Genomic DNA, 13,237 nt, shown 5'->3' with positions numbered 1-13,237 from the left:
AGCAGAAAAGGCAAGTGGTGAGGGGACTGAAAGGAGAAGGACTTCTGCCTTTGAGTTATGTGTATTGGCAGCACTTGGCTGTCTTTGGTGGATCTCTACTGGTGTTTGTTATATATTCCTGAAACATGTGGCCTCTTAACCAGGTTATTCTGTAGGAGTGTAATTGTTAGTAGAAAACTGGTAACAATTTCTTCCAAGAGAATGGATTTCCCTTGAGGGGATGGTATCAGTAGTAGGCCCAGAACTGGGATAGGGTGGAATTGTGTCATAAAAGTACATCGTGGATAGGTAGGTATCCTGCAGTTTTTTGAAAAATTTGTATCTGCAAATACAGAAGAGTTAGTGTACCTTTTTTTTTTTCCCCTTTTTTTTTTTTTTTTTTTTTTTTATAATTCCTGCCATGAGAATCTCTAGAGCAAAGACCTAACCACGGAGCAACAAGTTAAAATGAATAACAATATCCTGAATAGCAAGAAACATTTCTTCATGTAGGCAGACTGAGACACTGTGGGCAGTGAGGAGGGGAAAAAACACTACAGAGAATGCTGCAGTGCCTAGGGTAGTGAAATATGTTACTTCTAAAACTTTGTTCTGGAAATGTTATAATCAGAGACTTTATTATATAAAGTTAATATTAAGATTTTCGCTTTGTTTTTCTGGCTGTATTCAACAAAAGATGCTGTCTAAGATGTTGGAGTATCACAACGATTAGATGGCCAAAACTGGATAGTTAAGCATTTGTGTAAAATGGGTGGTTGTTTTAAGAACAGGGTTCTGTAGTTAATCAGTGACATGAGGTGTTTGCTGCTGTCAGTGTCAGTAACTTCCCTATGACTGTTGTGGACACACTTACTTGGCTTGATTGTGTTGGAGTTCTCTTGTCCTTAGACTCGGTAACAGTGACTTGACTTTCTTTGAAATAATGAAGTGAAACTGAAAATGCCACCTTCCTTTTGAAACTTGTAACTCAGTTTCCTTAGGACTGTGTAAATTCCAGTCATTTCATTGTGGGGAGGACTGATGATAGAAAACATCAAGTGTTGGAAGTGCAGGTCAGCTTTGATCTGAGCAGTTCGTGGGTTTCTCGAATGATTAAGGGATACGCAATTTCCCAGAGCAACAGAGGTCAGCTGCTTTGAAGCAAGGGCGGGTGATGTATCCACCCACTGTGTTCTAGAGCAGAGTGGTTTGTATATAGTGTAATGGCAGAACTTCTTGTGGTGTTACATGCTGACTAATGTCTGGTGTGTTTCCATGAAATTTGGGTGACTCCAAGTTAGCTGAGAATAGTGACTCATTTATAGTATCATCTGCCTAAAGACATACTATGTATCAGAAGGGGAAACAAAGTAAGATTGCTTTCTGCCTTTAAATTGGGGCAAGAGATTACATGACAAATTTTATATATGGGGTTTGGTTGCTGTTTTTAAAGAGATACAGTTAACAATATGGGAAATTCTATTTTATAAATGTCTTTCTAGCCAGGTATCCTTGATCATGGTAGCGGGTATTTTGGGTAGTTTTTGATGCCTGCATGTAGTTAGGAGGGGGAAAGAGAAGATTATTTCAGTGACCATATACAGTTCCTTTTCAGTGTTGCTTGCCAAGGTTTAGTGTGCTGTTGCCAGGAGCCTTTTGGTTCTTCTTTTGAGAAGGTGCCTGACTTGTCAGGTTATAAAATAAGCTACAGGAACATTTCCCCATTGCCCTTCCTCGTTTTGTGGAGCATGATGCATGTAGGGATGACGTGAGGTAAGAAATGTGCATGTTAGCCACTCTAAGCCATCTCAGACTCACACCTACGAGTGTGTTATCTGTCTGGGCTAAGAAGAGGTGTGGTATCTTAGATTGTCAGGAACTTCCCCTGGGAACCAATCAGAAGTGAAGTTATGGGAGCTGAAGTTGTATTGAAAAGAATAATAGAGTAGTTTGGGTTGGAAGGGACCTTACAGATCATCTAGTAATCTAGAACATAGATCATTACAAATCTAGAATTGGCTTGCAGGTGCTACCTGTGTCTTTGTCCAGAGCATAAGATTAGGTTTCAGGTGGGGATAACTTGTGCTTTGGCTGTGCCAGACCTAATTAGAGTGTGTTTACAGTAAGAGGTGCTGCCCTGAGGCTGTTACAAGATGGAGAGGGATGGAGGTGCCAGTATACATGCTCTTGTGTAGGTAGAGCATGACATGACTTTCTCTACGTAGTCAGTGGGTGAATGAATGCTGAGAGTGAGCCAGCAGTAGTTTATTGTAATGCTAAACTCTTAAACTAAGCAAGAGATGAAATTAATCTCAAATAACCAGGAATCTACAAAGGAGGCTTGTAACTTCTCTTTGGTACACTTCTCCTCTATTGAGTATCTATTTGCAAACAAGCTCAGATATTTAAAATGGTGGTATTTAAAATCACGAGTGCTGCTGTTCAGAGTCTTTTGATTGTTTATGTCCTGTCAGCTTTCTGTTGCTTTCTGTTGGTGTCTGAAAGCAGCCTGGCTTTGCATTCTGTTTGTGATGAGTCTGGAGCATTGTCAGGAAAGATGATAAAGGGTTGGCTTTGAACTTCAGGTAGTCGTGCTGTATAAGTAGTTGGGCTGCTGCTCTTCTCACTGTAGAATCCCTTTATATATCTATCTGTATATATATCTTATGTATCTGTAAGTAAGGAGCCAACTAAAGGCACAACAAGCTAATGGCTTCTGGAGAAAACAAGCTTTTTGTACCCAGTCAGGATGAAAAATCAAGATCTAGCAAGCTAGATGAGGGTAGTAGGTGGAACTTCCTTCTGTTTCACAGATATCACAGAATGCTCTGAGTTGGAAGGGACCCATCAAATCCAACTCTTTAAGTGAATGGCCCATGCAGGGATTGAATCCACAACCTTGGCATTATTAGCACCAGGCTCTAACTATATTTCCCACATGTAAAGTGATCTATCTCTTGCTCTGCTTTATTTCTGGGTATCCGTCTCTGACAGCATTCCTCAAAACACTTTGGACTGTTCCAGACTTGAGACTTTCAGCTCTTGAAAGGCAGGCTGTCTTGTTTTTCTTGCACTGTGTAAGATAAACCTTATGGCTGGTCTCTCCCTCAGTCTGAGATGGTCCAATGGAGTGGGAGACCAAAGTGGTTTCTGAAGCTGCATTTTTAGACATGAGTGAGGAGGCCATTCCCATGATATCTGATCACATGTTAACACCTTTGTATTCAGGTGTAGAAGGGGGTGGTCTCTGTCAATTGGAAAGATACAATCTTAGTTCAGTCTTTGCTCATGTCTACTTTGTTGTGTTTCTTCACATTAATAAGCAGTATTTTCTTGTCATCGTAGAATTTTTTGATAGAGCAAGAATGAGAGGATATTCTTGTCTTAACCACTCATCAAGCTGTTGCTAAATTGGTGACTAAACACTTAGATGAGTAATGCTGCTTCTTCTGGTGTGGGCGTGTACATTGTAATTATATGGGCACACCAGTGTAACCTGTCTTTTTTTTTTTTTTTGTCTCCACCTATATCCCTCTTCTCTTTCCTTTCAGAGTACTTGAATCCTGAAAACGGAGGGCAGCAGATGTACTCTATAAGTGACGCTTTTATTAAAGGTAAGGAAAAACTTCAAATGCTGCCGTTGTGTCTGTTTTTAATACAATGATGGAAACTCCTTAATACTCCTTTAATAGAGCATTGACACTTTCAAAAAATTTACTCGACTGTAAATCTGAAATCATTTGTGGCAAAACTGGTGTATAAACTATACTTTGACTTTTTTGAATGCCCTTTCAAGCTTAAATTTCTTTCACTTCTCAGATTTCTGCATTCAAAAATACTCAAAGAAAAGATTTTACTTTTTTTAAAAAACAAGTGTAAGTGGCAAGTCTGTTCACAGTTTCTCCACCAACAAATTATGTAACTGATTTTTAACTTCCTGTGCAAGCAAATGAAGATGTGATACAATTAACTGCACTGCTTCTACAGAGTAGCTTAAAGCTTCTTCTCTTAAATCTTTCTGGGTTTCTTGTCATCACCACCATCATCACTACTACTTCTGAAATGAAAGGCCATTACATGCGCTTACAAGTTTTTAAACCCTCGTGCTTTCCATACCATGGCAAGATGCACTTGTGGGCTTTTTTTCTTCCCAATTAACGCTGTTGATTTTGGCGAGCTTGTAAGAGGAGGAAGTAAGGGGGAAACCTCAATGTCTCTATAGCCTGAAAAATCAAGTCCTGGGTTAAACTGATGTTTAGTTTTTAACTGAGCTTTTGCAGAAGAAAGGGGGAAATCAATGTAGCTTCTATTAATCATCTACACAGCTAATTTTGTGTGTGGAGCATCTGGAAGAAGTTAACTATTGTTTTTTTTTTTCAGTAGTTCTCCTTGGATTACTATTGTCTAAAGATTTTGCTTAACACTAAGAAGTTTTAAGCTTCAGCTCTGAAGGCTTACATACTTGCTTGATAGAAACTTATTCACTACTAGGATAAATGACTTACAATATAGTCACCCATTATGTCAATGTGGAAGTTTATAGCTTGCCTCTATAATATCATAATAACAGTGCAGGAAATAACCTAGTAACTCTTTCAAAGCATGGAAGACTGTGCTGAAATAACCTCTAATTTTGGTACTGCAAAACAGAGAACAGTTCTAAGGAGTTACTACACAGTATAGTGATGGAAAGTGTAATTATATGGGCACACCTCCTAAAACTGAGAACCATGGAATCTACCTTAAACTCAGTATTTCAGGAGGCTTAGGCTCATGTCTTAGTAAATTCTTTCCTTTTCAAAGTAGCCTTTCAGAAAGACACAAGCAGTCAAATGTGACCTTATATTAGCAAGGTTTGTTTGTTTCTTGCAGAGTCATTGTTCAACAGGAGGGTGGAGGAGAAGTCCAAAGAACTCTTATTCACACCCCTAGGCTGGCACCACAGCAATCTGGATCTGCTGAGAGAAGAGAATGGGGAGAAACAAGCCATGGAAAGGCTGCTGTAAGAAATGTAGAAAAAGGAATTTGTCTATCTTGAGTAACAACTTCTGAAGCCCCTCTATTCCACCAACTTTCAGTGGGGCTTGAGCTACAGTAGCCATACAAGGAACTCATTTGCATTAAGAATGCAGAATTTTTACAGTATATATTGGTTAGTTTTTTTTATCTTGTGATGTTTATATATTGAGTATGGGGCCAGAGCTGGCTGCAGAACATTCTAGGCAGCTGTTCCTTCAGAGGACTTCTGTATTGTAAATGTTAAGAAATTTGCTTCTGAATGACTTCAGCCAATCACTGCACTATATAATTTTTTTTTTTAATGAGAGGTGTATTTATTTTGCCTTCTTTACAGGTCTGCTAATCACAATCACATGATGGCACTGCTTCAGCAGCTTCTATACAATGAGTCCCTGTCACTGTCCTGGAGGGATATTATTGTACCCGTGGTCTGCCAGGTCGTTCAAACAGTACGGCCTGATGTCAAGAAGAGAGATGATGACATGGATATCCGCCAGTTTGTCCACATCAAAAAAGTAAGTTTCAAGCAGTGGATGTAGGGAAACAAAAGGGTGTAGCTGTTGGCAGCACCCCTTGTTTGAAGAGAATAGTCCCTTGCCCACTGCCCCCAGCATATTCAGCAGTGTAGCTGGCTGACTTGGCCTTTGGGTAAGGTGGGGTTCTAGAAAAAGTTGCACAGAGGGAACTTGGCATTCTCTGAAAGGTGCTTTAATGCCCTGGGGCTGATGTCTTCTTTCAGGCTGTAGGCTGCAGAAGGTAGCAAAGAGTAACACCTCTGTAATGACTTGCTTCATTTTTTGGTTTCTGCTTGTTTTGTGCTTGAATTGGACATGTACCAAATGCTGGATAAGTAGCTTGCAGGACATGGTGCAGCAATCTGTTGCCCTGTACCCACCCATTATGGAGGATTCAACTCCTCCCATGCCAAGTACAATGACTTTCTTCCAGAGGGAAACTTAATTGTAATGGAATGGTGTATCCAGTTCTGCCAGATGGCCCAGTGTTGACATCGTTGAACTGTAAGTCTGGAGTTCTGGCATGCAAACTTTCTTCTGAGAGTCTGATGTGAAAATGACATCCAAGGAGCTAGTGTGACTGAGGACTGAAGATTTGGGCTTAGTTTGCTTTGGCCAAATTCACCTCAGCAGTACTCTTGTTTGAAAGCCCTGTAAGATTTGATGAGAACCTTGTGATTCTGGTGGTAGTTCTGTGGCATCTCTTCAGGCAGCATCACTTGTTCCTGCTTCTCCTGAAACTCCAGTTCAAAGAGCAGTTGTTGAGAGGTGAAAGCTCTTCATAGCTGTCTGCTGTTTTCACATGCTGGTAATACAAATATCCTCTGAAACATGTTACTCAGAAACCTGTTTCATGTTGTTTATTATTCATGGGATCGCCTGTGACTGCAGGCACACCAGTCAACTGTTTGATGTGTTCAGTTGGTAGTTAGAAGGTTTTTTGGTTTTCTTTCTTTCTTTATTTTTTTTCTTCCCTTTCTTTACAATTAGCTTGTTGTTAATAGAAATGGCATGTGCAAAGGTATATGCTCCTCATGGCCTGTCAAAATTAGGTTCTCTTGTGCTCTGGAGTATACTGGTTTAATAAATAAGCGTCTCTTGGGAGGGGTATAGAAATCCTAGAGCTCAGTACTTGTTTTCATGTTGTCCTAAGTTTGTCAGGCTTTAAAGGGAAATCCTTATGTGTCCAGTGTGACTGTATCTGATCTTTCATCTGATAATTGAGGATGTAGCTGAAGCTTGCACATCCCCTACAATAGGTATTCTGTGTATTAGCTTTACTGCACTAGAGTATGTGGGAGTGTATGACAGTTCTAAAAATGTTCTTTGCTTTGTTAGATCCCTGGTGGAAAGAAATTTGACTCCATGGTGGTGAATGGATTTGTTTGCACTAAGAATGTTGCACACAAGAAGGTAATGCAGCTTGATTAATCTTAACTGTAATGCATGCTGTGGAAACAAGGGTGCTCTGACTTGCTTTTTGTGTCAGGAAGCTTCTCTTACCACTTAGGAGGTTTGTGAGCTTTCTCTGCTTTGATCCCCCAGACAAGAATAGCTTTCAAAGCATTTCTTTTCCAAGCTGTTTTGTTTTCTAGCCCAGAGATTTTAGGGGAGAAACTCTCCTCATGCATGTATAGAAAAACATCCTATCCACCGCTACCACCACATGAGGCATCTAATCATTACCCCAACTTTTAGCCAGAAAAAGGCATTTGTGGTTCTGACTTAAAACAGTATAGTGAAATGAGTCTTTAAGGCAGGAGGGCAGGATAGGCATGAACTGCATGAATCAAGTGTATCAAGACTTTGGGGCTCTTAGCAGTGACTGGAAATCCTCTCTAGCATTGCCTGCTTATGGACAGTACCTGTGAAATTTCAACAACTGGGTGTAACAACTTCAGAAGAAGGAAGAATGTGTAGTTGGGTCTGCAGGGGAGGATAGCTGAGACACACTGTAAAGGGAGGTGGGGGCAGCAGGGACCAATCATGAGAAGTCTGTCTCTTGCGTACTTCTTCCTCTCCAGGTATGTATTTTTGTTTTAACTATTTTTGTGTCTTTCTTAGATGAACTCTTGCTTAAAAAATCCCAGAATTCTTCTGCTAAAATGCTCAATTGAGTACCTCTATCGAGAAGAAACAAAGTTTACCTGCATAGAGCCTATAGTACTTCAGGTGAGAGTGTGCTTTTGTTCTTGGTTAAAATAACCCTAACAACATCATGATCAGTGCATTTTTTTCAGTCTGTAAGGTGGAGTTGAATGAGTGAGATTGCATAGAAAAGAGAGAACTTTCCTCTTCTAGTAAGTTAGCTAAGAGATCTGCTGCAGTATGTACAGACTCGTAGCCTTGCACTGAGGATTTTTGTCCTCAGGTTCCATGTCCTGAGAACACCTATGTGAGCTTTTGATCCTCACAATGCAGCTTTTTAGAAAACTTGGGGTTTTTTTATTTTTTTTTTTATTGAGACTTTCTTAACTGTATGTTCCTTATACAGTATTAGAGCTAGATAAGGTTTAGGTGTGTGAAGAAATGTTTGAAAAGTTAGTGTGGGTGAGGGTTAGGTCACACCCATGTTATTTTTTGTCAGGCTTGAAAAAATGGAACAACCACCAGCCCAATGGAGTGATGAACTAGAAAATATCACTTTGGAACAGGTGCCCTGCCCCTGTGAGCAGGAATGTGCCTTAAATATGAAAACTCAAGTACATAGACCTTTTCTTTAACACACTGCAGCCTTGTCTGAGAATCAGTCTTCAGGTGTTTGCTAGGATACCCATAGAAAAGATATTTGGTGCCCTACTGAGCTTGGGCAGCAATGTTTGTTTCTGTATTTGACTGTTTTTCATAGCATTCATTTAAGACCACTTCTGTTTAGTGGTTAACAGACAGGATTACAAGTATGAAAGCTTCAGCAGTAAAACTTACTGCCTAGTGAAATGGTTAATGCTTAAACTCAGACCTGTCTATTTTTCTGAATGGGGTAGAAGTATCTGCAGTACTTTGTAAATATTGGTCTCTGTGATTGTTTGTGTCTGCTTCAGAACATAATCATAACTAATTGTGTATCTGCATTAAAATCCTGCGGGACAGAAAATACTACAATAGTCCTAGTTTGATTGAAAAGGTTAGCTTCCAGCAAGAGCTATATCTTTGTTACACTTACACGAGTGTCTGTGTTCTGAGGAGCTGTCAAACTATTTTTGTGATACCTTTGTAGTGCACAGAACTTTTAAAACCTGACTGATGTGAGCTGCAATAACACAATTGAGAATATCTGGCTTAAGAAGACGTATCCTCCCTCTAGCAGTGTAGACCTTTAGTTCTGATGAGTTGCAGCCTGATTTCTCTTTCTGTGCATGGTAATACAAGTGTGTGGGGGTAATGAGATGAAGATAGCCCTGGTTAGAAGAGCAGTTCTGTAGTGCATAGCATTTGGGATGGGATTTTGGGAGCACTGTCCTCAAGTACAGATTTAGGGACTGGCAATGTGTGTACAGACTTATAGAGGCACAGAGCACTCTCATACTCTTCCTGAATGTGTCTCTGACTGCCAGCACTCATTAGCATGTATCTGAAGGTGGAGAATGTAATGCTGCAAACAGCTTTGGTTTATGATGCTCTAATTCTAGCATCTTTTGAACATAAAGCTTTTCTATGTGTGCGGGTGTAAGGTGCACCCTCCTGTATGTATGTTTGGATTCTGCTGCAAGTCCATTACTTCATGTTGTCATTGGACTGTATTCTCATGTGAAATTAATGCTTATAAAAAAGTACTGATAAACTGAGCCTTGCGCTGTGGAGGTGGGAAAATGTTCACAGTGGACTACTGCTGGTGTTTTCTGGATAGCTGTTTGCCCTGTTTTATAGGAAAGGACAGTATGTAAATAAAGTGAAAAGTAATATTAAACATAAAAGTGGGTTTATTTTCCAGGTGGGTTTGCAGTAGTTCACTGCCATACTTTGTTCCTGTCTGCAGGAAAGGGAGTTCTTGAAGAACTACGTACAGCGGATAGTTGATGTCCAGCCTAATTTGGTCCTTGTTGAGAAGACTGTGTCCAGAATTGCCCAGGACATGCTCTTAGAGCATGGTATCACTCTGGTCATCAATGTCAAGCCGGTGAGCATTTCTGATCAGAGTTAGACTCTGCCTTGTGGTAGATCTCTTAATAATCTCCTTGTAGCAAACCCCCTGGAGAAAGCCAAGAGTTGTCTTATTTTCTAACGAAACGTGGGCTCTTTTTTAACCATACTTCTTTTCCAAGAAGGTAAGACAGGCAAATCTGGAGAGTAACTTTTTCCTCAGCTCTTCACACTTACTGTGCTGTGTCCTTGTTTGATGGGTCCTTGTACCCTGGTTTAGTTCTAGTTGAATTTGACACCCGTTTGTAGCAAATCATGCCTGAGTCCTGAGTGATTGCCAGAGAGCCTCCATCCCTGTGGGGCAGGATACAGACAGCCATACAGAGAGTAGGTGTGGGAGTTGGCTGAGCTCCTGGCAGAGCTGACTGCCCTGCACCTCCTGGAGGTATCTGGATCTAGTCAAGTGAGAAGTTCTGGGCAGGGTACAATCCCACCAGAAATATTTACCCATGTTTCTAAGATCCTTGTATATTGTGGATGTGGATTTGTGGGACTGGGTTTAACTGAGAGCTTGCATCTCAGTGAGAAGTTTCCTAGATCACACTGGTGTTTTTTGATTTGTTAAGAGCAAGGTAAAGATGCCAGTGTCTGCTTTGCCTTGTAGATTCTTACTGTTCTTTCTATTTTTACAGCAAGTGTTAGACCGGGTAAGTCGAATGACCCAGGGGGACTTAGTGATGTCAATGGATCAACTGTTGACCAAACCACAACTGGGGACATGTCATAAATTTTATATGCAAGTTTTTCAGTTGCCCAATGGTGAGTAAAGCTTGATGTGCCTTAGCTCATGTGTGCGAAAAGACAAATGCTTTGCTTCTTTTTAAATAGGTCTTAACTGTTGGCTTCCTTGTGTGATCATGTATCATCCTACTCATTTTATTTCTGTTCTTGGAACTACAGTGAACTGTCTGTGTAGAGAAAAGCATGATCTTACTAATATGAGACATGCTATAGATTTTAATTAGACTGATTTCTTTCTTCCAAACTGTTTTTTCTCTTCCCACATACTGTAGTTTCTCTAGTCCAACTTCCTGTTCAAAGCAGGAAGGATTAATTTCAATGCAGCATCAGATTTCTTAGGGTTTTGTCAGCCAACTCTTGAAAACATCGCAGAGCAGAGATTTCATAGCCTGTCTGGGCACCATCCTCACTGTAAAGAATTTTGCATTGAAATAGAGAATCGTAGAACAGCCTGTGTTGGAAGGGACTTCAAAAGATTATCTGGTCCAACCTTAACAAATCCAATCAAAATTTGCCTTGTTGCCATTTGTGCACAGTTCCTCGTGTCCTTGTGCACCTTTAAGAAATGAGGTTCCTTTTTCTCTGTAACTCCCCTAGGCAGTAGGAGTTTACAAAGGAAGGAAGAAATGCTGCTTGACAGGTTACCAGTGGTGCTGGCACACATAAATGCAGTGGATGCAGATCTTTGTGGGGATGCAGTCTTTGCATTCTCTTCATAGAATCATAGAAAGATTTGGGTTAGAGGAACCTTAAAATCATTTAGCTCTAACTTCTCTGCCATAGGCAGGAACTAGACCTTCCACTAGACCAAGTTGCTCCAAGTTCCACCAAATCTGTCCTTGAACACTTCCCTTTCCACTTCCTGATTGCCCCTTCCAGCCTTTAAATTGCCCTCAAAATGTCATAGGCTTTTGACTTGTAAGGATGAGTAAATGTGCCTGAGAGGGAAGTGATTCTTTTGCTCACTGCTGCAGAATCTGTAGTCATCTTAGAATACGCTGTTTAGGTCAGGGTGTTCCGTGTGGCCTTCACTTTGACTTTGTGATGGCTTGTTTTACAAAACAGGAGATTTATAGCCAATGCTTTTTTTTCTTGGAAAAATAAGTTAGTACAGTAATGTGCATTTCTGCAGCTACCAATGTTACTTGCTCTGTTACAGTCTCCTGAGTGTGTGAGATACCTAAAAGCAGGTTAACTGTAGTTGTCATCCTAACTCCCATGTATTACTTTTCTTCTAGATCAGACAAAACCCCTGATGTTCTTTGAAGGGTGTCCCCAGCACCTGGGTTGCACTATCAAGTTGTGTGGTGCTGCAGAGTACGAGCTGGCTCGTGTGAAGGAGATCCTGATCTTCATGGTCTGTGTGGCTTATCATTCCCAGCTGGAAATCTCATTTCTTATGGATGAGTTTGCCATGCCCCCTACTCTCACCAAAAACGCTTCCTTTCACTCCCTTATTGAGGAGCCAGGAGATGAAAATGAACAACAGAACCTCTTCAATGGTGAGGACTTCAGCACAGCAGTCAAAGACATTGAACTATCCTCTGAAAAACTGCCCGTAATCTCTGAGTCAGTGTCCTCTGATGAGGTCAGTTTGCCTGAACCAAGAGGTGTATTTGACAGAGGTGACCAAGAGAACAGTCAGGTGGAAACGGTGTCCTCCAAGCAGCAAGAGCACCACAAAGGGGAATCACCATTTGCAGTGTTCAGCTCTGTACCTCATGCAATACCTGAAACATCCCCACTGCCCCTCCATGGCATGGACCAGCACTTGGCTTCTCTGGATAACCAGGCACTAGAGCCTCTTCAACAGGCAGATGATTTACAGGAATCCAAGAGTCAGATGAGAGTCTTCAGAGACCCTCTCCAGGATGATACTGGTTTATATGTCACAGAAGAGGTAACTTCATCTGAGGATCGTCTCAAAACTTACTCTGCAGCATTTAAGCAGGAGTTGAAAGATGTCATTCTCTGTATTTCTCCAGTACTGATGTTCCGTGAACCATTTCTTTTGACTGAAAAAGGCATGAGATGCCCTGCCCGGGAATACTTTCCTGAGCAAGTTTATTGGTCTCCTCTGCTCAATAAGGAATACAAGGAGTTGGAGAGCAGAAGGAAGAGGCAACTGTTGCGGGATCTTTCTGGACTACAAGGGAAGAATGGGAGTATCCAAGCCAAGGCTATCCAAATCTTGCCTTCTCATGAGCTGGTTAATACTAGAATAGCAGAACATCTACGTGACAGCCAGAGCTTAGCCAGAATGCTGGCTGACTATCGGGCCAGAGGAGGGAGGATACTACAGAAGAGCACAGATCCTTTTGCCCAAAATAAGGATGTGTCTAGTGTCCCTACTGGAAAAACTGGGAGCAGAACTGAAGAGGAGGAGAAGGGACTGGCTCAGAGTGAATCATCATGGTCTCATAAGGTAAGATTGAGTTGTGCTGCTCAAAACTCAAGTTACATCAGTCTCTCATGGTATACAGAAGGTGTAGGGTCTCATATTAAACCAGAAGGGGTGGCTTTTTGTCTGTTTCTTTCTGTTTGATTAAGTTTGTTTTGTTTTGTTTTTTTGACTGGGTCATAACTGCATTTTAGATTGCAGTGCTCTGCAATCATTAAGAAAGAGAGACTGGAAAATTTCTCTGAGAAATGCACAAAATCAGCCCGGAATCAGTTTTGCCTGTTTGACTGGGCTGAACCTAACTGTTTTCTGAAAATGAGTCCATGAAGAGAGAGCAAACCTTAAGAAGTTTCTTAAACTGAGCTTTCCTGCTCCTTGTATTTGGCGATTTGTAGAAATGTAATACTTTCATTTTCAGAGGGCTTAATGTCATGGAAACAGC

General features: G+C 40.9%; 1 protein-coding gene across 7 annotated transcripts in view; it reads left to right on the top strand.

Moving 5' to 3' along the window:
* Window positions 1–13,237, top strand: part of PIKFYVE (phosphoinositide kinase, FYVE-type zinc finger containing) — a 66,775-nt gene that overhangs the window by 28,397 nt on the left and 25,141 nt on the right. For all 7 annotated transcript variants that reach the window (XM_042041329.1, XM_042041325.1, XM_042041324.1 and 4 more), the window contains 8 exons: window positions 3,531–3,593; window positions 4,852–4,981; window positions 5,333–5,513; window positions 6,852–6,926; window positions 7,578–7,685; window positions 9,490–9,630; window positions 10,286–10,412; window positions 11,633–12,819. In XM_042041329.1, coding sequence (XP_041897263.1) covers window positions 3,531–3,593; window positions 4,852–4,981; window positions 5,333–5,513; window positions 6,852–6,926; window positions 7,578–7,685; window positions 9,490–9,630; window positions 10,286–10,412; window positions 11,633–12,819 — 2,012 coding nt within the window. The remainder of the gene's footprint in view (window positions 1–3,530; window positions 3,594–4,851; window positions 4,982–5,332; window positions 5,514–6,851; window positions 6,927–7,577; window positions 7,686–9,489; window positions 9,631–10,285; window positions 10,413–11,632; window positions 12,820–13,237) is intronic.

The sequence above is a fragment of the Corvus kubaryi genome, unplaced genomic scaffold (genome assembly GCF_017639235.1).
Source record: "Corvus kubaryi isolate FWS band 111438036 unplaced genomic scaffold, C.kubaryi_AGA036_p1.0 37396, whole genome shotgun sequence".
Lineage (NCBI taxonomy): Eukaryota > Metazoa > Chordata > Aves > Passeriformes > Corvidae > Corvus > Corvus kubaryi.
This window is presented reverse-complemented; position numbering and strand designations above follow the sequence as displayed.